General features: G+C 41.4%; 1 protein-coding gene across 1 annotated transcript in view; it reads right to left on the reverse strand.

Annotated features, from left to right (window-relative positions):
- Positions 1 to 244: 244 nt before the first annotated feature.
- Positions 245 to 14,361, reverse strand: part of GET4 (guided entry of tail-anchored proteins factor 4) — a 29,382-nt gene continuing 15,265 nt past the window's right edge. Inside the window, exons 6-9 of the mRNA XM_040356763.1 lie at positions 12,018 to 12,158; positions 7,967 to 8,042; positions 6,636 to 6,708; positions 245 to 1,096 (exon numbers count right to left, since the gene is read on the reverse strand). Of these exons, the coding sequence (XP_040212697.1) occupies positions 1,005 to 1,096; positions 6,636 to 6,708; positions 7,967 to 8,042; positions 12,018 to 12,158 (382 nt within the window). The 3' untranslated portion in view covers positions 245 to 1,004. The remainder of the gene's footprint in view (positions 1,097 to 6,635; positions 6,709 to 7,966; positions 8,043 to 12,017; positions 12,159 to 14,361) is intronic.

Genomic DNA, 14,361 nt, shown 5'->3' on the forward strand with positions numbered 1-14,361 from the left:
GTCATGCAAGTTTTGTCCTTGCACAGAAGAAACGCACAATATCAGTGTTGTGAACAGAGTACATATCAGATGGTGACATATTTCCCATTTAGATGGTTCAGTTGGAGATTTGCAGTTCATGAATAAAGGTGAATAAGTCATATACAGAAATTAGGAAAACCGCGGCACGTGCGACATTCTTTCCCACAATAGAGATCCGATGGCCCAAATCACCTTACAACAGAGGAAGAGCCCACGTCAGCAATTCATAAGATACAATGTATTTATTTTGTAGCACTGTTTTGTATCTTCCACTGGTACCAGCACTACTCCCCCTTTTATTTTTAATTTTTTTTTATTACATAAAATAATTTCAGTGGCAATGTGACATCTTGATCATTGTAGTGGATCTGACGGGAGGAAATGTACAAAATCATCCTATCTGTAATAAATATTGCATATTAAAAGAAAGTCCACTGTATTTAAATAATTCAAAAGAGGTGTTTATATTGGCTGTGCCTTTAGCAAACCAGAAGACAATCACATACAAAGGGGTAAAAGGAAAAAAAAACTCAAGAGATTCGTAGCGGGAAGAAAAAAAAAAGCCCCAAATCCTCATGTTGATCTGAGACATTAACAGAGTTCTTGTTGCCATGGTAACATGTTTGGCTTTGCCATTAAGCTATATAGGGGAGTGACAGGCTGAAAAGAGACATACAAGTGCAGGGAGTATGATAGGTTGATCTGCTTGGCTGTCACGCTGTAAGAAAACCATGTGCTTGCTTGGCATTCATAGAAAGAATAAAAAATATAGAGAGCAGGCTGGGTAAGATTGCCAACATTCACTCTAACTATTCTTTATCGGCTACCCCCGTGACAATTTAAACTCCTCCGTCATTGGGATCAGAGGGCAGCCCAGTGCAGCTGCTCACTAATGTCCCTTCAAAGACTCGGCATGGAAAGTCGTCCGTTTTGAGCTCCAGTTTATATTGTTCTCTTCATGCAGCTCCCAGTCACATTCTCTCTCAATCTAATTCAATAGGACTGCTGTCATCCTGGCCGTCCTCCACGTCATCCTCCTCTTCACCAGCCCCCATTAGACTGTTCAACAGGTTACCTTTGTAGAAAAAAATTAAAATTACAGTTTAGAACCCAAAAGTTTCAGCATTTAAAAACCAACCCCATTATAGGGGTTGTAACGGTACACCCCCCCCCCCCCCCCCCCTAAATAGCTTCCTTTACCTTAGTGCAGTCCTCCTTCACTTACCTCATCCTTCCATTTTGCTTTTAAATGTCCTTATTTCTTCTGAGAAATCCTCACTTCCTGTTCTTCTGTCTGTAACTCCACACAGTAATGCAAGGCTTTCTCCCTGGTGTGGAGTGTCGTGCTCGCCCCCTCCCTTGGACTACAGAAGAGTCAGGACGCCCACTAACACACAACTCCTTTCTCTATCTGCAACATAGAGAGCGTCCTGACTCTCCTGTTGTCCAAGGGAGGGGGCGAGCACGACACTCCACACCAGGAAGAAAGCCTTGCATTACGGTGTGTAGTTACAGACAGAAGAACAGGAAGTGAGGATTTCTCAGAAGAAATAAGGACATTTAAAAGCAAAATGGAAGGTTGAGGTAAGTGAAGGAGGACTGCACTAAGGTAAAGGAAGCTATTTAGGGAAAAAAAAAAAAAATATTATATATATATATATATATATATATATATATATATATATATATATATATATATATATATATACACACACATACATACATACATACATACATACATACATACACACACACATATATATATATATATATATATATATATATATATATATATATATATATATATATATATATATATATATATATATATATATATATATATATATATATATATATATATATATATATATATACACACACACACACACACACATATATACACACACATACATACATATATATATATTACCTTTACAACCCCTTTAATATTTAATAAGTAAATCTTTGCAATACAAGCACATGTGTTTTCCCCTTTAAAGATCCCAGGTACAGAAAACACCTACTGTAGTGTCTGCCAAAAAGGAGCAAAGCTGTTCATTGTAGGGACGGACATACACATTTAGTGGGGAAATGTACTTGGAGTATGCTGTCCCATCATTACACTCCACCTGCTCTCTATAGTGTGTAATAGATTTCCATTTCTAAATGCTCTTTCCAGTAGTCATCTACATCAGTGTTTCCCCAACTCCAGTCCTCAAGACAGACCAACAGGTCATGTTTTCAGGCTTTCCATTATTTTGCACAGGTGGTTTGATCAGTTTCACTGCCTTAGTAATTACCACAGCTGTTTCATCTGAGGGAAATCCTGAAAACATGACCTGTTGGTGTGCCTTGAGGACTGGAGTTGGGAAACACTGATCTACATATTAGGGAACATGATAAACATGCAGAACTAAGGGAAAGCTGGAAAATACTTGTGCAGCCACGGCTTCCCTCCATGCCATACGCCATCCATGCCAGTTCTTCAATGTCTCAAGTTATTGCTTAACGTGAATTTGCAGCACATAAAACTAAGCAAGTGTACCAAATGCCAAACCAGCAACTTAATGTGGCAAAACCAGATCCGCATTATACAGAGGCAACAATCATGTCAGGAGGAAGTCAGCGGTATCCTATGTATTCTTTCATGCAGTTAAAGAGGAAGTAGAATTCCTCTGCAAACCTTTACCTATAGGCAAGCCTATAATAAAAAGGCATTGAAAATATCTCTTAAACCTGTACAGTTCAGGAGATATTTCCAGTACATCACTGGCACATGCACGCTGAAGGACTGGCGCACGTGTGCCGCTCCTTTCGAGCGTGTACTGAGAACAGTGGGGTCCAGCGCTCATGCGGCTCCAGCCAAATCACAGCGCCGAAGCCCACGAACCCAGCAGAAGCTCCGGGAAAGAGGTCGGCCGTGACAGCGGTGTGCAGGGTATAGGTGTACCGCTGCAACAGCTTTGTTTTAAAGGCAAGTATTTCATAATGAGCTAGAATGATTTTTTTTTTAGAGGTTTACATACTCTTTAACCACTTCGATGCCAGGCACCTGTCCAGGACAATTTTCAGCTATCAGCGCTGTCACACTTTGAATGACAATTGCGCGGTCATGCAACACTGTACCCAAACTACATTTTTATGAAAAAAAATTCCCACAAATAGATTTCTTTTGGTGGTATTTGATCACCGCTGGGGTTTTTATTTTTTGCTAAACTAAAAAAAGGGGGGGGGGGGTTCTTAGTTTGTTACAAAATGTGTTTTTCTCCTTCATTGACAGGCACTGATATGTAGAATTGATAAGCACTGATGGGCACCACCGATGATTAGGTAGGTACTGACAGGTGTCTAGACTTTGCAAAAGCATTTTACAGTTCCCCATAAACATTTACTGTACAAAATAAAGTCCGTTGGCATGGACCATAGGGTGAGTACATGGATTGAAAACTGGCTACAAGGGCGAGTTCAGAGGGTGGTGATAAATGAGGAGTACTCAGAATGGTCAGGGGTGGGTAGTGGGGTGCCCCAGGGTTCTGTGGTGGGACCAATCCAATTGAATTTTTTCATAAACGACCTGGAGGATGGGGTAAGCAGCTCAATCTCTCTATTTTCAGATGATACCAAGCTAAGCAGGGCAATAACTTCTCCGCAGGATGTGGAAACCTTGCAAAAAGATCGGAACAAATTAATGGGGTGGGTAACTGCATGGCAAATGAGGTTTAATGTAGGAAAATAATGTATTTGGGTGGCAAAAATATAAATGCAATCTACTCGCTGGGGGGAGATCCTCTGGGGGAATCTCGGAAGGAAAAGGACCTGGGGGTCCTAGTAGATAAGCTCAGCAATGGCATGCAATGCCAAGCTGCTGCTCACAAAGCAAACAGAATATTGGCATTAAAAAGGGGATCAACTCTAGAGATAAAGCGATAATTCCCCCTGCTCTACAAGACTCTGGTCCGGCCGCACCTAGAGTATGCCGTCCCATTCTGGGCTCCAGTCCTCAGGAAGGATGGACTGGAAATGGAGAGAGTACAAAGAAGGGCAACAAAGTTAATAAAGGGTCCGGAGGACATTAGTTATGAGGAAAGGTTGCGAGCACTGAACTTATTCTCTCTGGAAAAGAGACGCTTGAGAGGGGATATGTGATTTCAATTTCCAAATACCGTACTGTTGACCCCACAATAGAGAAAAAACTTTTTTTGCGGAAGGGAGTTTAACAAGACTTGTGGCCACTCATTAAAATTAGAAGAAGAGAGGTTTAACTTTAAACTGTGTAGAGGGTTCTTTACTATAAGTGCGGCAAGGATGTGGAATTCCCTTCCACAGGCGGTGGTATCAGTGGGGAGCATCGATAGTTTCAAAAAACTATTAGATAAGCACCTGAACGTCCACAACATACAGGGATATACAATGTAATACTGACATATATCACACACATAAGTTGGATTTGTGTCTTGTTTTTAACCTCACCAACTATGGATGGGCACTGACAGGCGTCTCTGGCAGCCGATTGGCATTTTTTGTGACACATTTGATAATCGGCATAGACCACCTCTCTGACGGGGAGTGTGACGATCGTCTCTCCCTGTCAGAGTGTACCGAGGAAAGAGGTTTACTGCCACTTCCTGGTTCATGCTGCGATTGACAGGAGGCTCCTTTCCATGTGATCAGCTGTGACCAGAGATTCCTTATCACGATCGGAGATGCAGTGCGTCCGCCGCACCACGTTATCCTGAAAGATGTCATATGACGTCCAGTCAGGATAACGAATTCCTGGCCGTCAATCTGCTATAGGTCGGGCTAATAGTGGTTAAAGAAAAGCAGCGAAAAGATCAGATATCGCTGGAGAGCGTCTGCTGCTTTCAAACCCCACCTCACCCAAAGGGGGAGCTCTTCTAGGCAAAAGGCAGAACCTGCATAAGAAATTCACACATTCTTGCCTTCAATAGAACGCATTCACAGGAAAGACATGTTTAAAATAATCACATAGATTTTATTTTTTACTTAAAGTTGATCCATATCCACAGCTATAGAACCTGTAAATGTACTAGATTTTCTTTTGTGGAGTGCTGGGAAGATATTGTAATTTACGGTCTGATATTAAGCCATTATGATGCAATGTCATGAAAACTGGAGATGTCAGCCACAGTCTGCTTCCTTCTTTTATTTCCCAATTGCAGATGAGAAACTCAGTTTTCATCACTCATGTTCACCTACACATTGCCACACACTATATATTCTGTATATAACCATGTTCTCAGAACCTCTTGTTAAACACGTCAGATACGGAATATTGACCCCCCCCCCCTTCATGACTAGGCCATTTTTTGTGATACGGCACGGTTCCTGACAATTGTGCGCAGTACTGTACCCAAATAAAAATTGTCCTTTCTCCCACTGTTTTTTTGGTGGTATTTGGGGGGGGGGGGGGGATGCACAATAAACGTATAGCGATTGGTCTGTGCAAAAGTTATAGCATCCAAAAACTACGGGGTATATTGGTGGATTTTTTTATATATATTAATGGTGGCAATCAGCAACTTCAAGCAGGGCTTCAATTTTGCGGCACACAAAATCAGACACCAACTTACACTTTTTTGGGAACCAGTGACACTAATGTAGTGATCAGTGCTAAAAATATGCACTGTCACTGGGTTAACATCAGGGGGCAAAAGATCACATATACATAAACACACACACACACAATCCTGCGCAGCCACCCTGAACCAGTAAACCTGCTATAGGGCGATCAGCAAGTGGTTAATCGAGGATAAGGCAGAGAGCCCTTAGAAGACGTGGTCCATTGCGCTCTCACAAGGAGAAAATTCAACCATGACTTCCACTTGTGATCAGAAGAACCCTGAATAAACTGTGTGCTATGAATGTTTACAAGGGTAGCCAACCATATGTCCGTTTCTGGAATACTCTACTGCAGCGTTTCTCAACTCCAGTCCAGGCGCCCCAACAGGTCAGGTTTTCAGGCTCTCCATTATTTTGCACAGGTGATTTGATCAGTTTCACGGCCGTAATTACCGTAGTCGTTTCATCTGAGGGAAATCCTAAAAACCATGCCCTGGAGTTGAGAAAACTCTGCTCTATAGCATCTTTTGCAGACCAAAGTGCATATTCTAGCCAATTTCATAAAATAAAGGGTTAGAATCTCCGGCAGCTTTTATTGCCATTTGTCCTGGGGACCACTGCCGCCGATACAGAAATCAATGGAAAATCCCAAATCTTACATTAGAGACCAGAACAGGAGCACAGGGTAGATCTTCCAAAAAGGAGACGCCTGTTCCAGGTACAGCGACACAAACCAAGTAATTCCCTTCACATTGGGTCTCAGGGACAGGAAGAGAAATCTCCTTAATTCGCAGCAGGCAGTAAAAGTAGCAACCTTTGTCTAGTTTATACAAAAGTATAAATCCTTGGACACTTTTGTTTTATTTATTTTTTATAAAAATTACAGATCTGACTTTAGTACCTAGTCAACCACTGCCCTGGAATAGCCACACAAAAGTTCAGACTTTTCCGATTGTCAAAAGATTTAGATGGCAGAAAATTCAGGCTGAGGACGACACTTGCACAACTCAACACGCCGACATTTTCTTACTCACCCAATAATCCCCCATATGAAGATGACTGTTTAGGAGGTACACCAAAGAAAAGCTGTCCTATCCTGTCCAGATACTGCAAAGAAGAAAGACAAATAATCCATACACGAGTCTAGAATGTACAAGCATGTGTCCTTTATTAACCAAAAGCAAACTATGTTGTATTCCTGGACTGTGGAGTCACAGTTATTACCATGGAAGGAAGGAAGGAAAAAAAAAAAAAAAAAATGGGGACACACACAGGTTGTTCATATAGTGCCACATCCCAGTGCCACATCCCAGACTTAAACACATTTCCCCTTGGAATTGGACTTTAAAGGCACTGATGAGACTCATAAGACTCAAAAAGATAGAAAATAATTTATTAATACCACATAATTAAAAATGACTGTACATAGCAATAAGCAACTGAAAATGCACTAACATGATTGACAAAACAGAACAGATATCCTTCACCCGATGCATTTAAGTCTTTTTTCTCCTTCCTCAGGGGTACAGAAGACATCAATTGTCTATAATGCAGAAATCAATATATATATATATATATATATATATTATAGACAATTGATATTTTCCGTACCCCTGAGGAAGGAGATAAAAGACTGAAATGAGTCGGTGAAGGATCTCTCTTCTGTATTGTGAATCATGTTACAGTCGGTGCATTTTCAGTTGCTTATTGCCATGTACATTCCATGTGACCATTTTTAATTGTGTGGTATTAATAAATTATTTTTCCATCTTACTTTACAATTGTTATAGGAGTCCAAGTGCCTTTAAAGTTCAATTCCAAGGGGAAATTTGTTTATTACTGAGGTTGTTGGACATCTTATTCCAAAACCATGGCGTTGGATCCCCTCTTGTAGCAATAACAGCCTACACACAAGATTTTAGTGTCTGTTGGAATTTGTGTCCTTTCAGCCAAAAGAGCATTTGTGAGGTCAGAAAATATAGGAAAATATGACCTGGCTTGCAATCATTATTCTAAATGTATCCCCGAGTGGTGGTTCAGTATGGTTGGGATCAGGGATCAGGGCTCTGAGGGCCTCCACACCAAACACAATGCATTCAGGTCTTCATTGACTTGGCTTTGTACACAAAAGTACAGTCATGGTGGAACAGAGAAGGATTTGCCCCAAACAGTTTCCACAAGATATGGAAAATGCACAATTGTCTAAAATCTCATTGTATGCTGCGGCATTAACAGGACCCTTTACTGCAAACACCTAAAACTAATACATTTAGAGGGTTGGCCACATACTTTTGGCTTTATATGTATGTACCCAATATAACTGCAGCACACCATCACTAACACTTTACAACTGTCGCAAACCTACCTCATTATACATAGGATCTCTTTTTAAAGACGGCTGATACTGTTCACACAATATTGTAAATACTGTTAATTTCCCACTGCAAAAAAAAATAAATAAATCAGAATTACCACAGGTTTTCGGTAATGCACATTTAACACAATCAGGAAACAACAACAACAACCAGAACACTTGAAAACAAACATGTACTTTGTGCATACAGAGGAAAGCAGGTTCACTAAACCATCCATTTTACACACAGAGGTTGGCAACCGACTCACAAATCAAGTAATAAAATCACCCCCACAATACCTTATTTCTTAGTTGACTGCTTCCATGTATTTTCAGCCAAAAAGACTAGGCGGTGGGCAGGACCAGCCTGCCCTGCCATGAATGGCTATGACAGGATGATTTGCGGGTCCCACCCACCCAGGCTGTTTGGATATGAACAGTGTCCTTGGCTTTTAAAGCATAAAAAGGTAGGTGACCTTGCAGTTTGTCTCCACTACTAACAGCCATATGAGGAGGTCACTGGAAGGATCAACGGGTACTTTTAGGCAATTTTTTTTTTAAATAAAAGTCAAAATTAGTACAGAGGCTATGCAGGCTTTTAATTTTTTTATTAAGTTTAATGACACGCCATGTTCCCCCATCCAGACAGTACAGAAGGAACTTGGCTTGGTAAAGGATGGAGTCCTAGTACATGGAGACGAGGAGAGTAAAGCTCCGACTGGAGCAATTCAGAGCCAACAGACCCATCTTTCTTTGCTCCAGACAGCTGAACAGAACGGGGGGGGGGGGGGGGGCTGGGGGGGCAAAGGAAATGCAAGTATACAAGACTGTGGAGAATTGCATTAGCAGTATCAGCATGTATGGGGTTGATTCAACAATATAAAATATAAATAATTTGTTTATATTTTCATGACTTTACAAGTAGACAAAAGCCTAAAACAAATATATATATATATATACACATATATATATATATACATATATACACACACACACACACACATACATACCACTATATTCGAATGTTTTAAAATCAGGGTCCTCAACCACCGGGCCTCTCTACAACTGGGCCGTGGGTGAAAGCGGGCAGGCGTCATGAGAGAAGAGTTGGGCGGGCAGGTGAAAGAGCAGAGATGACTCCGCCCACCCTGTATCACCGCTGTTCCGCTCTCAGCAGGCAGCAGAGTGCATCATTTCACTGCCCGCCCTCACTCTGGGACACAACCAATGCACATGAGGTTTAAAAAAGCTGTGAAGAGAAGCCTCTATCTCTGCTGTCACTGGTGGTGTGTGGCAGGCGACAAGCTGCATCTGGTGGTAGGCGACAGTGGCAAGTGACACACCAAGGGCTCACACTGATTCTGCATTATGGAGAGTTGAATTATTTAATTTTATATTACAATAAAATATAAATAATGCACTTCAATGACCCCGACACCACATCAACCATGGTGTCATGATGATTGAAAGCCAACACCAGCCACTGCCCTGACAAATTGCCTGCAAAGAAACGCCTCGCTGCCACCACCGGGCGTTGGCAAAAGCCAGCTGGTCCCCAGTGCCAAAAAGGTTGGGGACCGCCGTTTTAAATAATTTATCTTTATTTTTACTACTGTGCAGAACTGCAGATGATCACAGCAGCCTGAAGGTGGCAGTGTTCCTCTGCAAACCAAGGACTTTCAGTGAAGCCTCCAGCTTGCATGTGATCACATCATGGCTGATATAGCAATTATATGATCACAAACTCTTTTGGTTGATTGCAAACTTTAGTGCTGACCTTCAACACCTTGAACTGAGAGCTGAAAGGTACATTACGTGGTTACTCTAAGGCGCCTTTCAGATAGACCCCTGACACAACCCACTCTCCTCCGAGTGGTCGGATGGTTACTGACTGCATTTCCATCCAACTGTGATCCGATTCGCTGGACAGATAGAGAACGGATCTCCCATCTGTCCGTTTGTAGTGAAAAGGATTGGATGCCAGTGGGGGTGTCAGCAAGCTATAGAGCTAACAAAGGCGCGTCTGCCTTATCCTTAAAAAAGAAAACCCGACAGGCGGACCCGATCTGTCCGCTCGTGTGAAAGGGGCCTAAAAAAGGGTAGAGAATGATTATACACATATCCACTGCACGGGGCATTATGTTGGAATATTTGTTTCTAGATGTGGGCAGTAAAGAGTTAATATGGACATGCTGCTTTGCAAAGATTGAGGTTTACTTATTGCTGCTCAGCAACTGCTGTCAAGTTGTTATTCCATGGAGGCGAGATCAATGCTGGTTCCAATATACAATATAGATCTGTGAAGTCACCGTTTTCTCAGAGTCCGTCAAACTTTTATCCTGTGCTAATAAAAAGCCCCCCCCCCCCCCTAAAATGAGATGGCTGGTTTTATAGAAAGGCTTTTGTGGGGTTTTTTTTAACCGATAATTAAAAATGATCTTGGACTCTTCCACTTTGTTTGGCACTCTATTTCTATGGTTTCAGCAATTGCTGGGTGTCCATTGAGGAAAACCTTGATGTGTGGGAGCCGTCGCACCACAGCTCTTGAACTTATTTGAAGCTTCCCTTCATCGGACTACACATACATATCTAAAAAGCTCCAGATGGCTCGAGTATGTGGTTCTGGATCACAGGCGCCATATACTTTTTTTTACTATTGGCCAAAGTTACAAAGTTGGATTTTTGTACATATTCACATTGGTATTCCTTGTACACAGTCATTCTGACACTGCATAGAATGCATAATGACAACAAAAAAAATAAAAATAAATCATTCGGCCTTTAGAACCACTTTAAACCATATAATTATAGCTCATGAAGTTTTGTTGAAGATTTCTCCTATATTACCAGGGGAGGACTGGAAACATTTGGCCTGAAGATAAAAGCACAACCAACTGGACTTTTATGACAGGCACAGATTCCTTAGGGCTAAAGAAAATGTACCATTCATAGAGTGCTACAGTGCTGCATTGATTGGTGGGCATGATAAAAGCTTCCTACAGCATATAAAATAACTGATAAACCCACAACATGTGTTATTGACTTATAAATGTTTCAGAAATGGAAATTGAAGGACCACACCACTAATAAAAGATGCAGATACAACGTTATTCCAATAAAAGTCAGGAGGACAATCCAAAAACATGTTTGAATGCTGGAGTATCTCTATTCAGGGCCAATAGTCTAACATATTAGAAAAAGTCGCATGTTTTACAAAAAAGGGTCACCAATGTAAAAAAGCAGAAAACTATAATTTGCCTAAAAAAAAAAAAGCTCCTGTACTTTGAGCTTCAGGTGACAAACACTCAGTGAACAGGTGCCATTGAAATAAATGGGATTTTGCTGGTTGGTATTCTCTTTCAGGTGTTTTACAAGCTGAAACCACTCATTGCTCAGCCTGAAAGCAAGTGCGCAGTTTTGAGAAAACGCATGCCGTGGTGCACTCGTGACCAGCGCCATCAGTAAAATACTGCATCAATGCAGAAAGAAATAATCTAGGTCACAGTCAATACACCATTATACGGTATGAGATATGCAGAGCAGTCCGTAATAAGTCATTACACTTTCTAAAATTGGAATTGGGAAAAAAAAAACCCCCCTACACTGTAAGAAAAAGAAAAAAAATAGCTTTGTTTTGTTTTTACACAGGGTGGGCAGGATAGGGAGGAGGAAGAGGGAGGAAACATTTTTAAGACAAGCGTTAGGCTTGAATTCCCCTTTAGACCCGGTTAACACTGGGGCGACTCGTCAGGCGACACAGCCGCCTGACAAGTCGCGTCCCATTGTAGTCAATAGAACCGTTCTAATAGGAATGACGCAAGTCGCTCCGACTTAGAAAAAGGTTCTTGTACGACTTCGGGGGCGACTCCGGGAGATTTGCATTGACTTCTATACAGAAGTCATTTTGCAAGTCGCCTTAGAAGTCGTCTTCAGGTCGCCTGGCCGAGTCGCCCCCAAGTCGTGCCGCCCCTGTGTGAACCGACTCTTAAACAGACATCTCGGATTTCACTCAAAATGTTTTCATAGTTCCAACATATACCCAATACATAAAGATCGCACATACCCCTCCACAGCCAGTAGTAGAAACCAAATAAAGTTTAAGAGGGGCTGTACAAAAGGAGGCCCCCTCTCTATTGAAGGATGCTTCTCCGTATACGTCGTGAAAACCACCGATGCGCCCGTTTTGTTTTTTAAACAAAGGAATCTGAAAGGAAACAAAAAAATCCAATGTAACAAAACTACACAAACAAAAACAAAATTAAACTTGATTCTTGTGGATCAGCAGTATTTGGTGCAATCTAGCTACCAGGAATATAGTTTACTATGTTTTAGTGCCAAGCCTATTCAGAACAACAAATAAAAAACAAACACACACACACACACACACACACACACACACAAAAAAAAAAAAAAAAAAAAAACCTAAAAACAGATAAGATAAGCAAGTTGTTAATTGGGGGAGGGGGGGCCGATAGGGTTAAAAATTACGTTTAACAGGAAAACATTTTTATTTAACCACTTCAGCCCCAGAAGATTTTACCCCCTTCCTGACCAGAGCACTTTTCACATTGGCACTGCGTCGCTTTAACTGACAATTGCGCGGTCATGCAGTGCTGTACCCAAACAAAATTTGCGTCCTTTTTCCACAAATAGAACTTTCTTTTGGTGGCGTTTGATCACCTAAGGTTTTTATTTTTTGCCAAATGTGTGTGTGTGTGTAAAAATATTTAATAAAATATCCCCAAAAATGTTTAAAAGAAAAAAAAAAGTCTTCATCTGTTTAGGCCGATATGTATTCTACATGTTTTTTTTTTTTTTAAATATCGCAATAAGCGTATATTGACTGGTTTGCGCAAACGTTAGTGTCTACAAACTATGGGAATGGATTACGATTTATGGCATTTTTACGGTGATCTGTGATTTTTAGCGGTATTGCGGCGGACAGATCAGACACTGGGACCATTGAAATTTATGGAGCGATCAGTGCTATATACACGGATTACTGTATAAATGTCACAGTCAGGGAAGGGGTTAACACTAGGGGGCCATCAAGGGGTTAAGTGTGTGCCCTCACTGTGGGGGGGGGGGGGGGAGTAACTAAGATGACAGATTGCGGTTTCTACTTTTTAGAAACAAACGATCTGTCTCCTCTGACAACACAGAGGTGTGTGTGTGTGTGTGTGTGTGTGTGTCCCTCCATACATGCGATTGTGCACGGTTTCATGCCTCCGGCGGCGCTCCTGGGCAAAGCTGTATATGTACGGGATTTCGCCCAGGAGAGCCATTCGGCCGCAGTATATCTACGCGAGTCGGTCTGGAACTTGCATTGTCTTGCCGGCAATTTGGCAGCAGCGACAAGGATGCTAGGATTTAGATGAGTCTATACAGATCATCTTGCCCTACTTAAAAAGGGGTTGTAAAGGTTTTTTATTTTCTAAATTGGTTCCTTTAAGCTAGTGCATTGTTGGTTCACTTACCTTTTCCTTCAATTTCCCTTCTAAATGTTTTGCTTTTGTTTTCTTTGTCTGAATTTCTCACTTTCTGTTCCTCCTCAGTAAGCTGTTCTGGCTGACTAACCCCCAGCCAGATGATGGGGGCAAGCTTACTGAGGAGAAACAGGAAGTGAGATATTCAGACTAAGAAAAAACAAAACATTTAGAAGGGAAATCGAAGGAAAAGGTAAGTGAACCAACAATTCACTAGCTGAAAGGAACCTATTTAGAAAAAAAAAACCTTTACAACACCTTTAACACTGTAAACTGACTGGTTTAATTAAAAGGCCAACTCCACCTTTAGCAACATATATCAGGGTGTAACATGTAGGTAAGCATACCCACACCTTATCCATTAAAGTATCCCCCACAGCTTGTAACTTTTAAAATTGGCACAGCTGGCGTGGGAGAGGGGATGCTTAGTAACATGTTACATGCCTGTGAATGAAATAACTACAAGTACGGTCTGCCATCTTGGCAGGCGGACTTGTGGTCCATTGACTTCTCCTCCAGCTCTTCCAACTGAAAGCCTGAGAGAAACAGGCAGAGAGCTGGAGGAAGAGTTTGCAGGACGCAGACATTGCACTCACTATCCACTGATCACAGGTGCAACACTTTAGATGTGCATTTATTAATTGTTCAGCCTGCAGACTCAATAAAGAGTCAGATGTGCATAATTAATGCATGATGGCACATTTGCAATACATGCCGTCATCCACTTAAGATTTAGCAAGACAGCAAAGAAAAAGTTCAGTAAAGGAGAGCTTTGTACAGCAAGTCCATAGCAAAACCACCCAGTCAATGCAAGTCAGTTCCTGACTAAATGGGCACAACACAACCCTACAGCACTTGTATATTTTTTTTTAGTGTTATGTCATCACTTTTCACACAGCAGAGAGCAAGCCAGCCCCGACT

The sequence above is a fragment of the Rana temporaria genome, chromosome 6 (genome assembly GCF_905171775.1).
Source record: "Rana temporaria chromosome 6, aRanTem1.1, whole genome shotgun sequence".
In the NCBI taxonomy this organism is placed as follows: domain Eukaryota; kingdom Metazoa; phylum Chordata; class Amphibia; order Anura; family Ranidae; genus Rana; species Rana temporaria.